Source organism: Pseudophryne corroboree, chromosome 1 (genome assembly GCF_028390025.1).
Source record: "Pseudophryne corroboree isolate aPseCor3 chromosome 1, aPseCor3.hap2, whole genome shotgun sequence".
NCBI classification, from domain to species: Eukaryota; Metazoa; Chordata; class Amphibia; order Anura; family Myobatrachidae; genus Pseudophryne; species Pseudophryne corroboree.
In genome coordinates, this window is record NC_086444.1 from 483424264 (window position 1) to 483440253 (window position 15990).

The window sequence follows — 15990 nt, forward strand, 5'->3', positions numbered from 1 at the left end:
GGCCAAGTTCAAGGGCAAATCCAGAGGTGCTTCTACGTCCTCCAGCGGCGCAAGAGGTAAACCACACAAACCAGCAACTGCAGGCGCTCTGGAACAGAGCTCAGGCTATGCTTCCTTAAAGCCTTCAGCATGATAGTGGACCGCAATGCCTGGAAGGCTGTCAGGTGGGAGCCCGACTACGATTCTTCAGTCAGATCTGGTCAAGTTCATGTCAGGATCCCTGGGTCATGGATCTTATTTCTCAGGGCTACAGACTGACGTTCCAAGCGCTCCCACCTCACAGATTCTTTAAATCAGTCTTACCAGTTTCACAAGTGGCAAGTATAACTTTGCAGCATGCCATCCAAAAACTGGTACAGACTCAAGTCATTGTTCCAGTTCCACCTCATCTGCAAAACAAGGAGTACTATTCCAACCTGTTTGTAGTACCGAAGCCGGACGGTTCGGTAAAGCTGATTCTGAACCTCAAGTTGTTGAACCCGTACTTATGAGTGTTCAAATTCAAGATGGAGTCTCTGAGAGCGGTAATCTCAGGTCTGGAGGAGGGGGAATTCCTAGTGTCTCTGGATATCAAGGATGCGTAACTTCACATTCTGATCTGGCCACCTCATCAGGCTTACCTACGGTTTGCACTGCAGGATTGTCACTACCAGTTACAGGCCCTGCCATTTGGTCTCTCCACAGCACCGAGGGTATTCACGAAGGTGATGGCAGAGATGATGTTTCTACTCCGCAAACAGGGAGTGAACATAATTCCGTACCTGGACGATCTCCTGATAAAAGCACCATCCAGGGAAAGGTTGCTGGACAGTATTGGTCTCCCAATCAAACTCCTCCAGGATCACGGGTGGATTCTGAACCTTCCAAAATCTCACGTGTAGCCAACATGGAGGCTTCCATTCCTGGGAATGATACTGGACACAGAGTCGCAGAAAGTGTTCCTTCCATTGGAAAAGGCATTGGTAATCCAGTCGATGGTTCTGGATGTCCTGAAGCCAACCTGGATATCGGTGCATCTATGCATTCGCCTTCTGGGGAAAATGGTGGCCGCTTACGAGGCGCTTCAATACGGAAGGTTTCACACAAGACCCTTCCAATTCGATCTGTTGGACAAATGGTCTGGATCGCATCTTCACATGCACCAGAGGATCCGTCTGTCACCAAAAGCCAGGTTCTCCCTTCTGTGGTGGCTACAGACTTCTCACCTCTTCGAGGGTCACAGGTTCAAAATTCAGAACTGGATTCTGTTAACCACAGATGCAAGCCTCAGAGGTTGGGGAGCAGTCACCCAGGGGGGTGCAGTTTCAAGGAAGATGGTCAAGTCAGGAAGTAATCCTTCCAATCAACATTATGGAACTCAGGGCCATATACAACGCCCTTCTGCAGGCCTCACATCTTCTTCAAGATCGGGCCATTCAGGTCCAGTCGGACAATGTGACTGCGGTGACATACATAAACTGACAGGATGGAACAAAAAGCAGAGCAGCAATGTCGTAGGTGTCAAGAATTCTCCTCTGGGCAGAAAAAAATGCCGTGATGTTGTCAGCGGTCTTCATTTCGGGAGTAGACAACTGGGAAGTAGACTTCCTCAGCACACATGACCTGCACTCGGGGGAGTGGGGCCTTCATCCGGAAGTGTTCAGGTGCTTGACACATCAATGGGGATATCCACTGATCGACATGATGGCCTCTTGTCTCAACAAGAAGCTCAGACGATATTGTTCCAGGTCGAGAGACCTACAGTCAGTGGCGGTAGACGCTCTGACGACTCCATGGGTCTATCAGATGATGTATGTGTTTCCTCCACTTACTCTGATCCCAAGAATTCTAAAGCGAATAAAAAGGGAAAAGGTTCAAGCAATACTCAGTGCTCCGGACTGGCCAAGAAGGGCCTGGTATGCTGACCTTCTGGAGATGCTCCTCGAAGATCCGTGGCCTCTACCTCTTCTCAGGGATCTTCTGCAACAGGGTAGAAATGAAAAAAAGTTGTGTGTGCGCTGTCCTGTAAAGCAGCTGGAAAGATAAGGGGGTTGTGAAGCCCCTACATGTACACTTGGTACGTGATGAATATTATAGAAAATGAACAGCGCTAATGTATTATAAAATACATTTATAGATGATGCTAGACGGTAAGTATAAAATGTTGTTTTTAATTAATATATAGTAATTTCAAAAGATTTTAAACAGGTATCATGAATTAAAATTACATTGCATACCTGACTCCTTATAATATTCACCATATGGACTTAGGACCTTCTCCGGATTCCTCCTGTAAGCACAAGAATGGCTGACGTTGTCCAACAAGATGTGGTCCCCAATAAATGAGCATGCAACAATATTCCAAGATGGAAGTGCCCTAGGAATGTCCTCAAACTGTGCAAAGATTTTTAGGAGCTTTCCGCTGGAGGATGTATGATGTCCATTTAGTGTCCCCCAGGTGATAATGAAGAGTCCGCAATGAATGAAAATGTCTTTTAAGGCTCAATGCGTTTCCCTGGGTTTTTGTACCGCAGCTTCCTCAGGAGCATATCTTCTGCAACAGGGCCCATTCGTCTATCAGGACTTACCGTGGCTACGTTTGACGGCATGGAAGTTGACGGCTGATTCTAGCCAGGAAAGGGATCCCTAACAAGGTTATCCCGACTATGATCCAAGCCAGGAAGGGGGTAACGTCTAAGCATTACCATTGTATTTATTCTGTGGTGGATTTTCATCTGGGACGTTTCCTGCTTTTTCTGCAGGCAGGTGTGGATGTGGGCCTACGTCTGGGCTCCATAAAAGTCCACATTTCAGCCTTATGCCTTTTCTTTCAAAGACAATTGGCTTCTCTACCTGAAGTTCAGACTTTCTAGAAAGGTGTTCTGTACATCCAACCTCCCTTTGTGCCTCCCACAGCACCTTGGGATCTCAATGTGGTGCTGCAGTTCCTCCAATCGAACTGGTTTGAACCGTTACAGGAGGTGGATGTAAAATATCTTATGTGGAAGACCGTCACACTGTTGGCCTTGGCTTCAGCAAGACGTGTGTCGGAGCTGAGGGCTTTGTCTCAAAAAAGTCCCTATTTAATTTTCCATGAGGATAGAGCTGAACTCAGAACTCGTCAGCAATATCTTCCTAAAGTGGTGTCTGCGTTTCACATCAACCAACCTATTGTGGTTCCGGTTGTCACCGTTAACTCTGAAATTTCACAGTCTTTGGATGTTGTGAGGGCTTTAAAGGTGTATGTAAAGTGAACAGCTCGTCACAGAAAATCGGACTCGCTGTTTGTTCTTTATGATCCCAATAAAATTGGGTGTCCTGCATTAAATCAGACAATTGCACGCTGGATCAGGCTTACTATCCAGCATGCTTATTCCACGGCAGGTTTGCCATATGCAAAATCTGTACAGGCCCACTCTACTAGGTCAGTGGGTTCTTCCTGGCCGGCTGCCCGGGGTGTCTTGGCTTTACAGCTCTGCTGAGCAGCTACTTGGTCAGGTTCGAACACATTTGGTAAGTACTACAAGTTCGATACTTTGGCCTGAAGACCTTCAGTTTGGTCAGTCAGTTCTGCAGGAACCTCAGCACTCTCCCACCCGGTTTTGGAGCTTTTGGTACATCCCCATGGTACTAAATGGAACCCCAGTATCCTCTAGGACGTAAGAGAACATAGGATTTTAATTACCTACCGGTAAATCCTTTTCTCGTAGTCCATAGAGGATACTGGGTGCCCGCCCAGTGCTTCGTTTTTCCTGCACTGTTACTTAGTTAAGTAATGTTGGTTCAGCCGTTGCTGTTCCTGTTTCAAGTTTGGTTAGCATGGCTTTCCTCTTGTTGTGTGTGCTGGTTCGTAATCTCACCACTATCCTTATCTATCCTTCTCTCAAAGAATGTCCGTCTCCTCGGGCACAGTTTTCTAGACTGAGTCTGGTAGGAGGGGCATAGAGGGAGGAGCCAGCCCACACTATCATTTTCTTGAAGTGCCCATCGCTCCTAGTGGACCCGTCTATACCCCATGGTACTAAATGGAACCCCAGTATCCTCTATGGACTACGAGAAAAGGATTTACCTGTAGGTAATTAAAATCCTATTTTTTGCCACGTCAAACTGTATTTGCATATATCCACCCACAAGGTGGATGACATAGTGACAGGAAAACAGAAAATATGGGCAGATTATTGAGAATGCACACACACTGCTAGATATCGGAAGATCGTGGCAGATATTTTTCGGTTTGGGACGATAGACCAGAAAATCGATTGTTCGTGTGTGTGGGCAAGATTTTCCCGAATTATCGCAAAACGCAGACACGATTGTTCGTACACATTATCCAATAACTTTGGTTGTTCTTCCAATTATTGGCAAATCGGACCAATAATTGTATAGTGTGTACCTAGCTTTAGGAGTACATTTACTAAACTCCATGTTTGCCAGAGTTGGCAATCACAGGTGTATTTTCAGACTCGTAAATTTGCTTAACAGAAAACACGGGACTGTTTGGTCATATAGCAGTATTAAACACCGGAGATCAGGGATACTTGACCAAATACACCATCGGCCAAACATGGGAGGATTTCACACAGACATCACTGGTTCACGGAAATTTACCTAAAATCATGTTTGCAAACACGGTAGTGAATTCAACAAATATGGGAGTAAACGGGGAAACAGTACAAAATAGAAGTTTTACTAAACCACTTTTTGGGCAGCTTGTTTGTAATGTGTGTGTATTTGTGTTCTTTATTTATTATTATTATTATTATTATTATTTTATTATTTATTAACAGTTACTTATATAGCGCAGCTTATTCCATTACGCTTTACAATTGGAACAACAGTAATAGAACAAAACTGGTTAAAAACAGACAGTCATAGAGGTTGGAAGGCCCTGCTTGCAAGCTTACAATCTATAGGGAAATAGGCATTGATACATAAGGATAGATGCTAGCTAGTGCATAATGGTCCACCAGACTGCAAAGGTTCTTAATGGGCTGTATGATATGGTCACCAGGCAATGTGAGCCAATGGTCAGGAGGGTGTGAAAGTGAAGAAAGACAAAATATGTGAGGTTGTGTGTGGACTGTACAGAGGGGATATAATAAAATAGGGTGGCATTGTAGGTTATGAGGGTGGGTCCAGAATTTGATAAGCTTGTCTGAAGAGGTGAGTTTTCAAGCCTCTGATTTTGCCATGCAAATGATTGCCACTTTAAAAAAAAACCAAGAGAACTCTCAAAAAATCTCTCACTTCCTGATTCTCACACCCTATTACATTCCCCCCCATTATGTTTAAGTTAATTATTCTTATGTACATATGTTTGTTATGGATTACTTTTCAACATATGTATCCAAATAATGGTGTATGTGTAGGGAACATGTATGTATTTTTGTCTTAAATACCATAAAACCCACAAATATACCACATTTCAATAAAGAGTAAAAACAAGACACATTTTTTATGTTTTGAGTGGTTTACTCAATTAATGCTTGTAAATATAATATTATAAAACACTTTTTGTGGCTGCTAGTATATAAAAATAAAGGCAAAAACATAAAAAAATGGTGAAAAGGAACAAATCTAAAAAATATGGGGCGAAACAACATAATATTAAGCAAAATTCCTACTTGAGCCATTTGTCCTATAAGTTTGGCAAGTGCAAGGATATATACTTGTAACTGTTACAAGGTCAATATCAGCGTTTTCATACAAGAACAAACAATGGGTCTTTAAAAAGCTAGAAATAAGCTTAGAAAAAGCTAGAAATATAATTATCTGCTTATTAATAATTTAGGCAATACTGCACTCTGCTGTTAATATGAAATTGAGTTTAAAATGTATATGTAACATTTTCTTGTCTTGATTTTAAATGATTTACATATGAGATGACACCTACTTTAGAAAGCTTTATAAGCCCAATGATATTAATGAACATTAGAGCATTGCTGACACACATTATCGTCTGCGTGTCTATTGCTCCTGGACATCAAATTAACTCTTTGTTTTATGAATAGCCTGGTTCACTGACACTGACATTGTCACTGGCATTACAGTCTCTGGTGTCACAGTTTTGAGATTCCATCAGCCTTAACATAGTTTGTTGTGTGGATATGTTAGCCTCCAACAGCTGGATATAAGCCTGGTGTATCTTTTGGTTGTCCTCCATGAGGTGCAAAAAACTGTCTTGCAATCTGTTAGTGGCACTCTGCATCTGCTCCAGTGTGTTCCCGACTCTTGTAAGTTCAGTGGTTAGGCAGCCTACATTTCTGTTGATGCGGGTGGTGTTTCTGGTCTGGATGGCCATGTGGTGAACTTGTTTTTTCAGCAATTCCAGGTGGGTAGACTGTTGACTAGCTGAGGTGGCCAAAAAAAGTTGCTCCTGATTGGGAGCTGATGTTGCTAATGGACTCATCTGGGCTAGGGGCATACCCAACAGTGGTGGTGATGATTTGGTGGGTGTTGCTGTGGAGTGCAAATTCAAAGTTCTCTCACTTTCAGGGGCAGCATCTTCTGCAGACTGGTAATGTATCTGGATCTCCTTCTCGGGTACTGAAAAAGACATGTTTGTTATTTTTGTTTAAAAAATTATTTGTTGTGTGTTTTGGTGAAGTATTAATATTTAATTTAGATATGGCTCTAAACATTACATTACTTGTATTATGTTGAAGTGTGTGTGATGTTATGTGTCTTTTTGCAGAAGTCACACCAGCAAGGAGAGGAGATTCTGGGATGTGCCGCTCTGGAGTCTGCAGAAGGGTGCTCGGAGGCCTTGACGACACCAGGGAGAGTGTTAAGTGTTGCTGTGCAATGGGGGAGGATGGACCTAAAAGGAAGTGTACATTATTGTTTAATTTACAATCACTTTTTTTGCTTTAAGAAACCCACTGTGAAGTAAATTACCTGGTTCCTCTCCTTCATCATCATCCTTGTGGCATGCAGATGGTGAGGTGCGCGCAGACTTCTTTTGCACTGAAATTTAATGTGAAAAATATGTTCATATAAAATTTTTAAATTTTGCACAAAGGTTAAAAAAAAATGTTGCTTTTAATGTGTGTCTCATTTTTAGGAGCAAAAATAAGAAACATAGGGGGTAATTCTGAGTTGATCGCAGTAGCAAGAAAGTTAGCAATTGGGCAAAACCATGTGCACTGCAGGGGGGGCAGATATAACATGTGCAGAGAGAGTTAGATTTGGGTGGGTTATTTTATTTCTGTGCAGGGTCAATACTGGCTGCTTTATTTTTACACTGCAATTTAGATTGCAGATTGAACACACCCCACCCAAATCTATCTCTCTCTGCACATGTTATATCTGCCTCCCCTGCAGTGCACATGGTTTTGCCCAATTGCTAAAAAATTTCCTGCTGCGATCAACTTGGAATTACCCCCATAGACCTAATTAGAGGTTGATTGCAAAAGCAAAATCTTCCTCTAATGGGCAAAACCATGTGCACTGCAGGGGGGGGGGCGCAGATATAACATGTGCAGAGAGAGTTAAATTTGGGTGGGTTATATTGTTTCTGTGCAGGGTAAATACTGGTTGCTTTATTTTAACACTGCAATTTAGATTTCAGTTTGAACACACCCCACATAAATCTAACTCTCTCTGCACATGTTATATCTGCCCCACCTGCAGTGCACATGGTTTTGCCCATTAGAGAAAGATTTTGCTTTGCGATCAACCTTGAATGAGGCCCATAATACATAATTTTGCACTAACAATAAAAAAAAAACCTTCCTATATAAAATATTAGGTAATCATACATTATGGTTTGTTTTTAAAAAAACAGAATTAACAGAGGTGATAAAGAAACCCTTATATGAACAGAAGGCCTGTGTGCAAGTAAGCATACATGTGAGCACTAAATAGTGTGGAATTCATGATTAGCAGAGTGATTAATGACCCTTGGCTGATTGAATCATCGGAGAAAAGATACCTTGATACGTGTTTTTTGTTTGTATGAATGTAAGCATACATGTGAGCAGGACTTCTTGTATGAACCCAAGGGTGACCCTGTACGAATTAAAGATCCACAACCCATTTGCCGAAGGGATTTGCATATCTCCTAGTGGACTACTTTTGTAATAAGGACGGTTGACACAACAGTAACATCGATCCCCCCTCTTTATTTGTGTTTTTCATTGGCTATGAGCATCATATGGGACAGAATCAACACATACTTCACACTCAGGAACAAGGGATCCTACTTTCACTGCTAATTCTGTAAGACTGGACTTTATGTGAGTGCAAAAGAGGGTTTTCTTCAGACTCAAAGGATCTATGTGTATTTTTAGGTGTGTAAGGTGACACATCTTGGATTTAACCCATTGTAGCAGCTCTTGGGCACGCAGAGGTTTACCCTATCCATTATCTGCTGTTGATGCTGAAATATGTACTGTACCAACAGCTAATCATTCACAGGTGGACCACGCATCTACTATACCAAGAATCCTCATATTACACTGTACACGCTTTTTTTACATGAGACATTAGCAAACGCTTTTCAGTAACATTATTGGTTTAACTGCCATTTTTAATAGTGAAAATGACACACATACATGTATGTATTATGGTGGAAAGATCCTGTAGATCAATACTATGTAAACACATCCACCTGTTGCCTAACTGCACTGTACCAAATGAGACTCAACAACGGCCAACACACAAAATTTGATGGAAAATGGGATTGCACATGTAACAAAGGCAACAACTAAAACTCACAGTAAACATGGACACCATTAAAAGCACAAACCAACAAAACCATACACATTAGCACAATGGGTGGTATCCTTTTAGTAGAGGTAATTTACCACTGCTAATAGGTTTGCCAGGGGCTATCCAATTAGCCCTGATTCGGTGCGCTCCTCCCTCCAATGCCGGCACTTATCAGGGATTATGCTTCGGGTGCCTCAGGGAGCTTATCCTGGATGCCATGTATTATCGCACGATCACAGGTCTGTTGTTGGCCTCTAATTGGATACCACGATAATGACCATCAGTCAAAAATCACAATATCAGGCCATTTTTATCGACCGAAAATGGATCGCTTCTAATTAAAATAACCACCAATGACCTTTTAACACGTGAAAAAAAACAAAAAAACAGCAAACTTAAAAACAAAACAAATACATTATCAATACCAAAACCATAAAGTAAGCCAAACAATACAGGAAATATTAGCCAAAATAAAAAACAAAAACAAAATTATGCATCCACAAACATTAACATACAAAATGCATCAGTAAGGAAAACATGCTATGCAAAAAAAACAGTAATGACACTTTACATTATGAGCCAGCAAAAAATATATCATCTTTAACATCATCAAAAGCACCCACAATAAATAGGCATTACATTATAAGAATTAAAAAATATGACAGCACTTACCAGCCTTCATTGGCGCATGAGAGTCCCTGAAGTATGTGCGCTGCACAACCTCAGATGTGATGATGATCCGAGTAAGTTCCTCGTACTCCAAATTGGAAGCCACATAAGGGGAGCCACCACCTGTCTGCCTCGCCGCCTTGGCCTCCTTTGCCATCTTAGCGTTGACCCGGCGCTTGATGTCACTAAAACTCTTTTTGCAGGTGTTTTCACTCTTGCACATCGGGCCCTTGGCATTCTTAGCTTTCACCTCCTTTCGCCACATGGCATTTTTTTGTTTGGTGAGACACGGGCCACCTCACGCCCAAACAACTTTCACTGATATGTCATCACCGAGAACTTGACGTTGCGACCCGTCTTAATCCTGGTACGCTGAATGCCCAGTTACTCACTGCTCTGTGATGAATGAGACTCCCAAACTGGCACCTCCTCCACGTCCCCAACCTAACCATCATCAGCCACCGACATTTATACAATCAACACTTAAAAATAAAGACAAACACACTCCTCTCTTTCCAGCACACAGCACACACCCCAAAGATCCACACACAGAAACACAGACAAAAGACTTTAAATTCTAAGCACAAATACAGAAAAAGAAGACAAACTAATAAAGAACAGCACAACAAGAATCACAAGACAACTTACAAGCACAAAGTCCACTCAGAAAATTACTTTAGAACTCACCAAACCACACCAACTACTCTCTTCACACCTCCAACCAACCTCCTCTAACTAAACCCTCAAGGTTCGCTTGGTTTGGGACGTATTTATATGCCTGTGGCATGACACTCCCACGTAGGACACGTTCCACCAATCACGAACATTCTGAAGCATCACTTCTGCAATTTCCGGATTACGAGCGCATATACAAAACGTGGACTGGACACAAAAAAAAAAAACCATTCCCAGGAGTGTTTGAGGTAAATACACCAAAAACACGGTACAGAAATACGATTGCATACACCATTGAAAAACACGATTCCGGCAAACACGGGAGTTTAGAAAATTTCATTTTCAAAATACCCCCCATATACGATCAAATCCACCCAAGTTTGAACTTGGGCAAACACACCCAATACATGATGCGTAGTAAATTTAACTCCTTAGCGTGATTTTGTAGAGCATTAAGGCCCTCATTCCGAATTGATCTCACGTAGCAACTTTTTGCTGATCGTGCGATCAACTTGATGCCGCCTATGGGGGAGTGCATTTTAGCATAGCAGGGCTGCGATCGCTTGTGCAGCCCTGCTATGCTAAAAAAGTTTCCTGCAAAACAAGATCAGGGTCAGACTCATTTACCCTGTGCGATGTATCCAGCGTCGAAGGTCCCGGGATTGACGTCAGACATCCGCCCTCCAAATGCCTGGATCCACCTGCGTTCGCCTCACCACGCCTTGAAAATGGTCAATTGACGCCCCGGGATGCAGCCTGTCAGTATTCATGCGATCGTCGTTGCGATCACTTTCTGCGCTGTTGGCATCGCTGCCCGTCGATGACCGTTGCTGGGCAACAACGCGCGTGCGCATTGCAGGCGCCGCGCAGCCGCAGTCCCGACCCGTTCGCACCGCAGCGAAGAACGGTTCGGAATGACCCCCTAAGTACAGAACAGTCACTAAATCCATGATAGTAGTGTGTTTATGGCCTAACATTCAAACAGACTGCAGAGTGCGGGGACAAGAGCCCAGTGTGTTTTGCCGTATTCCTCTGTCCCAATGTCTGTATTGTCGAGGCAGTACGGATGGTGTAATGGTTAGCATTACTGCCTCACAGCACTGACGTCATGGGTTCGATTCCCACTATGGCCCTAACTGTGCGGAGTTTGTATATTCTCCCCGTACTTGTGTGGGTTTCCTCCGGGTATTCCGGTTTCCTACCACAATCCAAAAATATACTGGCAGGTTAATTGGATCCCAGTGTGAATGTGTGTGCGTGTAAATGTGGTAGGGAATATAGAATGTAAGCTCCACTGATGGGACTGATGTGAATGGGCAAAATATTCTCTGTAAAGCGCTGCGGAATATGTGTGTGCTATAACTGATAATAATAATAACAACAACAACTATCCAACATTGTAAAGGAAAAAGCTTTCAGAATGTCCATGCAGAAAGACCAGGGGCCTTATGTAGACGTGGTTGAAGGTGCATCTCAAGTCGCAAAGTACAGATTATCGGTACCTTGCACCAGCCCCATACTGCGCATGTGCAGTACAGATCTGCGACATAGGATGCAGTTCGGCATCAGACTGTCAGTGATTAACAGTCTGATGCCATTGTGGGCAGGGTGAGGGTGTCACGGCCTCTGTTTCTCAAAACGGAGATGTGTTGCCTCTGTTGTGGGGGAGGGACAAGGCTAGAATCTCCATTGGTGAACAGAGATTTCCTGGCCTCTTTGTTGCATCTGTGGTGGTCGGCTTGCACCGCCCCATGGGTCATGATGCAGCCGGCCGATGGTGTCGCAGATGATCTATGCAAGCAGCAGCGATACAACTCCAATCACATCTGAATCAGACCCCAGGTTGCTACGATACTAATGGCACAAAGTGAGAACATTGCTTTCTGTCCAAATTAATTAGCACATTTGTTAACTCATATTTTAGAGTGCTACAAACTATATTACACATGGGTGTAGTTTTAGTGTCAGCATTAAAAATTCACACATGGAAAAAAAAACACAACAGACTTAAATGAAAAAGATTGAGGCATAACTGCATATTAATTGTCCTAGCTTCTGCATTTCCACTGGAAAAATGAATCCATCTTAACAACACGTGCAGAAACATTTCTTATATGTCCAGTATTAAGGTAATTAAGCATAATATATGCTTGCATTATAAGGAATAATAGCTAGAGAATGAGATGGGTTGAAAGTTTTACTGTGAACATATCATGTAATGCAGCGGTGGCCAAGTGGTTGGATGTGGTCTTCTGGACCAACATGGGGCAGTTATCAATAGACAATGACATCAAGGCAACAACTGGAGATCAATGATTGAAAGTGTGTGATTTACTGACAGCTGCAGCTGTGATTAGGAAAAAAACAGCGCCATACCTGTGATGTCAGGGGTGAGAGAGTGGGGCTACAGCAGCAGAAGAGAAACCAGCTGAAGAAGGGAACATACCAAAGTATGAGACTAGCCAGAGTAGGAGATATCCAAGAGTAACAGAACAGCCATAGTAACAGGTCAGCTGAATAAGAGGTACAGTAGGGAACTGGCTAGGGCGGCTATTAGTTAGGTGGGCACATAAAACACTGAATGTTTTACATGTTATTTATTGACTGATTTAAATGCCCCTAGTATATGCCAGCCTTGGATAGAGAAGAGGCATTAACCTGTTTCTTATCTATGAAGTTGTCAGCTGCTGCTCCTCCATGTCAGTAATACCCCTTTCACACCGCACAAATAACCCAGTATCGACCTGGCATATTGCCGGGTCAACACGGGTCGGTGTGCGGTCTGAAAGGGGCATTGCCGAAATCGCGGGTCGCCTGACCCGGCAATTCAACCTGGGTATAAAGCAGTGTTATACCTGGGTCGAATACCGGGTCAGTGGCTGCGTAAATGGGCTTACAGGTCGACGCGACCCGGGACCCGTTTACTAGATAGGGAGAGGTGGCGCGGAGATGAGCTCATCTCCCAGCGCCGCCTCCACCTCCGCCCCCGTCGCCGTGTCCACCCCCCGCTGCTATGGCAACCCACCCGGCTTATTGCCGGGTCGGGGAAGCCAGCAGCAGCAGCTGCCAATGCCGGATCCCACCCGGGAAGAACCCGCTTCCAATTCCCGGGTGGGATCCGGCATTGGCAGTGTGAAAGGGGTGTAAAGGACTGGAACATTAATGCTAGGCTACAATATCACTGCTAAGTGCCTCTTTCCCTGACTGAAGGGAGCAGGAGATGTAGCCTCCTACCTGCTAAGGTAAAGAGGCAGTAAGAGGAAGGATGCTGTCACTGAGAGTGGTAGATTTTCCTACCCAAGTATAAAAATATATTATGTGGTTAGGTCAGTAATTAAAATTACACCTGAATATGCAGCAACTGGTCTTAAATATAGTATTTATATATTGATAATTACCAGATGTTGTTCCTAAAGATTTTGATATGCTTGAGTCCTAAAAGGATTCAATTTATTAATGTACACTGTTTACTATTTTCAGGGGATCTGAACCGAACTGAGTCACTGTCTGGATCTTTTCCTGGTTCAGAACTCGGATTTTAAATCCGAATTCTGAATCCAAATACTCTACTGCATCCTAGAAAATGATAGAATCTGGTAAGTTGCTATGGGCAACATCACTACTTTTCAATTTTAGAAGCTTTAGTAAATTTACCCCTGAGGCACATCTCTAAAGAAAATAGCTAAAATCATGTTATTTGTGCAATACAAAACCCAAAATTCAACATAAAATCTGAATTCCGGAACGTGTGAAGATCAGAACTTGGACTTGGTTTGAATTGGATCTCCAAAGGAGCTAAGAACTGGGACTCGGTTTGGTTCAGATATGCAAATATCGGGTGGGTTCAGATCTCTGAAGAACCGAACCGCACATCTCTGCTATGTACTTGTGTTAATGATATGAGATATGGGCTTAAACATTCTTTTTCCGGAGACAGCAACCAAAATAAGAACCACTTTAATCTTTTTCAGATCTTACAGTGTGTGTATCCCATTATAGGAACCGCACAAACAGGTAAAATAATTCTTATGAATATTTTCTTATGAACATTTTTCAACTCTGGAGATTTCCTATCCTTAGCTTTGCACTTTAGGCATGTGATTAAGACGATACTGTTACTAGAAAAATAACGTTAAAACACTGAATGTCTAGCGCAAACACAATGGGGGATATTCAATTATTTGAAAATTCAGTTGGGTGTCTGTTTTTTCCTATCTAATAGACAGGAAAAATCAGACACCCAACCGACTTTTCAAACACTTGAATTCCCCACATTAAATTTAGAGGTGCAACACATTGCATAGCTGGAATGTGATCTAACACAGAATTATCTATGATAGAAATTACTTTAAAACAGAGAATAATCAAACATGAACCATCAAGGTAGTTTTGAAGAGATGGAGCATTCAGGCCTAGAAGATAAAGTCAGAACTTGTAATTAAAATATTTTTTTAAATACTTTGTAGCCTAAGGGCAATGGGTACAAGGAGAATTTCTGAATAACAAATCTTGAGCAGCAGTGATCTTAATTTGCTACATTGCAGAGCATTATCTACCATTTAGGACTAATTAACAAAGTGTGGCAACAGTAATTATCATATGTCCCTATTTATCACAGTGATAGAAAGTCGTCTATTGTCACTATTTACCATTAAAATTTCATTAGGACAGCTAAGCATTTCTTAACTCCTCGCTGGCAGCATAAAGGCTAAAGATATTGCTTTGTCAGTCCAGTGTGGAGTCACATGTGTGTGTGTAACCTGCTTGGTCCAGTCATGCATGTGGCCTGAACTACAAGCCTGTACATGTGTTCCCAGTGCCAGTGTTGTCAAATAAGAAAAAAGCATTACAATAAAATGCTTAAAAAAAATGGAGGACAATAATAATTTTATAGGACATAAATACTTTATTTAATGAAATAATAAATCTGGTGAACAGTGCTTAACCATCCTGAGAAGGTGATGGTGATAAGAGAATTGCAGCTGTACAGGTGCTGCTGCATTTCTTCTTAAATAGACTTTGACACGGTTTTCATGGGGAAACTATTTCCGGAGGGAGAAAGCAAAGGCTACCACCAGCCTGGTAAAAACACCAGTTTTTTGATATAGGGATATTTTTCTTACCATAGTTTTAAGCCAAACCATGAATGGTAAATGCGTAAAATGGAGTAAATACATCTTTTAATGGCATCCCGTATAGAGTCTAGACCCAGGCTGGTTGTAGGTTTAGTGGTGCCCAGGGAGAAAGTTTCATTTGGCATCCATCCCCCCAATTCAAAATAGGGACAGTGCGCAAAAGTATAGGTGTGTGGCTTCATGGGGAAGGGGAGTAGCCACAGAATAGTACCAATTCACATTAAATCACACAGTAGAGTCCGTCAGTCACATTACACCACTCAGTAGTGTCCATCAGTCACATTACACGACACAGTAGTACCCATTATACACATTATACCATGTGAGAGCCCCTTACACACATTACACCACAGTAGATCAGAGGCCCTTATATACATTACCCCAGGCAGAGCCCCTTATACACATTACACCAGGTAGAGCCCCTTTTATACACGTCTCACCCTGCAGCTTACAGTATCTCTGTTCATGTGGCTCCCCCTGCAGCTTGTCTCTCTGACATATATCTTCCCTCATGTAGCTCCACTTGCAGCTTACAGTGTCTCCTCTCATGTGGCTCCCCTGCAGCTTATCTCCCCTCACCCCAGCTCTCTTCCCTCATGTAGCTTATCTCTCCTAATGTGCCCCCCACAACTCTTTCTTACCTCTCTCTTACAATCCTCCACATGGAAGCTGTCACAGACTTCAGCTTCCATAAGGGTTCTGTGATGTCTCAGGACCTGCCTGGTGACTCCTCTTCCAGCAGTACAGACAGAAGCGTGACAATTACATCACTGCACCATCTCATTACCTACACAGCAATTCCCAGAAGGGGACTGTGGGG

At 42.7% G+C, this 15990-nt stretch overlaps 1 protein-coding gene across 5 annotated transcripts in view; it reads right to left on the reverse strand.

The window, feature by feature from the left end:
* Positions 1-15990, reverse strand: part of NTRK2 (neurotrophic receptor tyrosine kinase 2) — a 424378-nt gene that overhangs the window by 303861 nt on the left and 104527 nt on the right. Inside the window, exons 13-15 of one of the 5 annotated variants that reach the window (XM_063913789.1) lie at positions 6877-6945; positions 6683-6799; positions 5556-6525 (exon numbers count right to left, since the gene is read on the reverse strand). The exons of 3 other annotated variants lie outside the window; for them this stretch is intronic. In XM_063913789.1, coding sequence (XP_063769859.1) covers positions 5981-6525; positions 6683-6799; positions 6877-6945 — 731 coding nt within the window. In that variant the 3' untranslated portion in view covers positions 5556-5980. Of the gene's footprint in view, positions 1-5555; positions 6526-6628; positions 6800-6876; positions 6946-15990 lie in introns of those variants that run through there. One more of the 5 variants, XM_063913788.1, reaches the window with a different exon arrangement.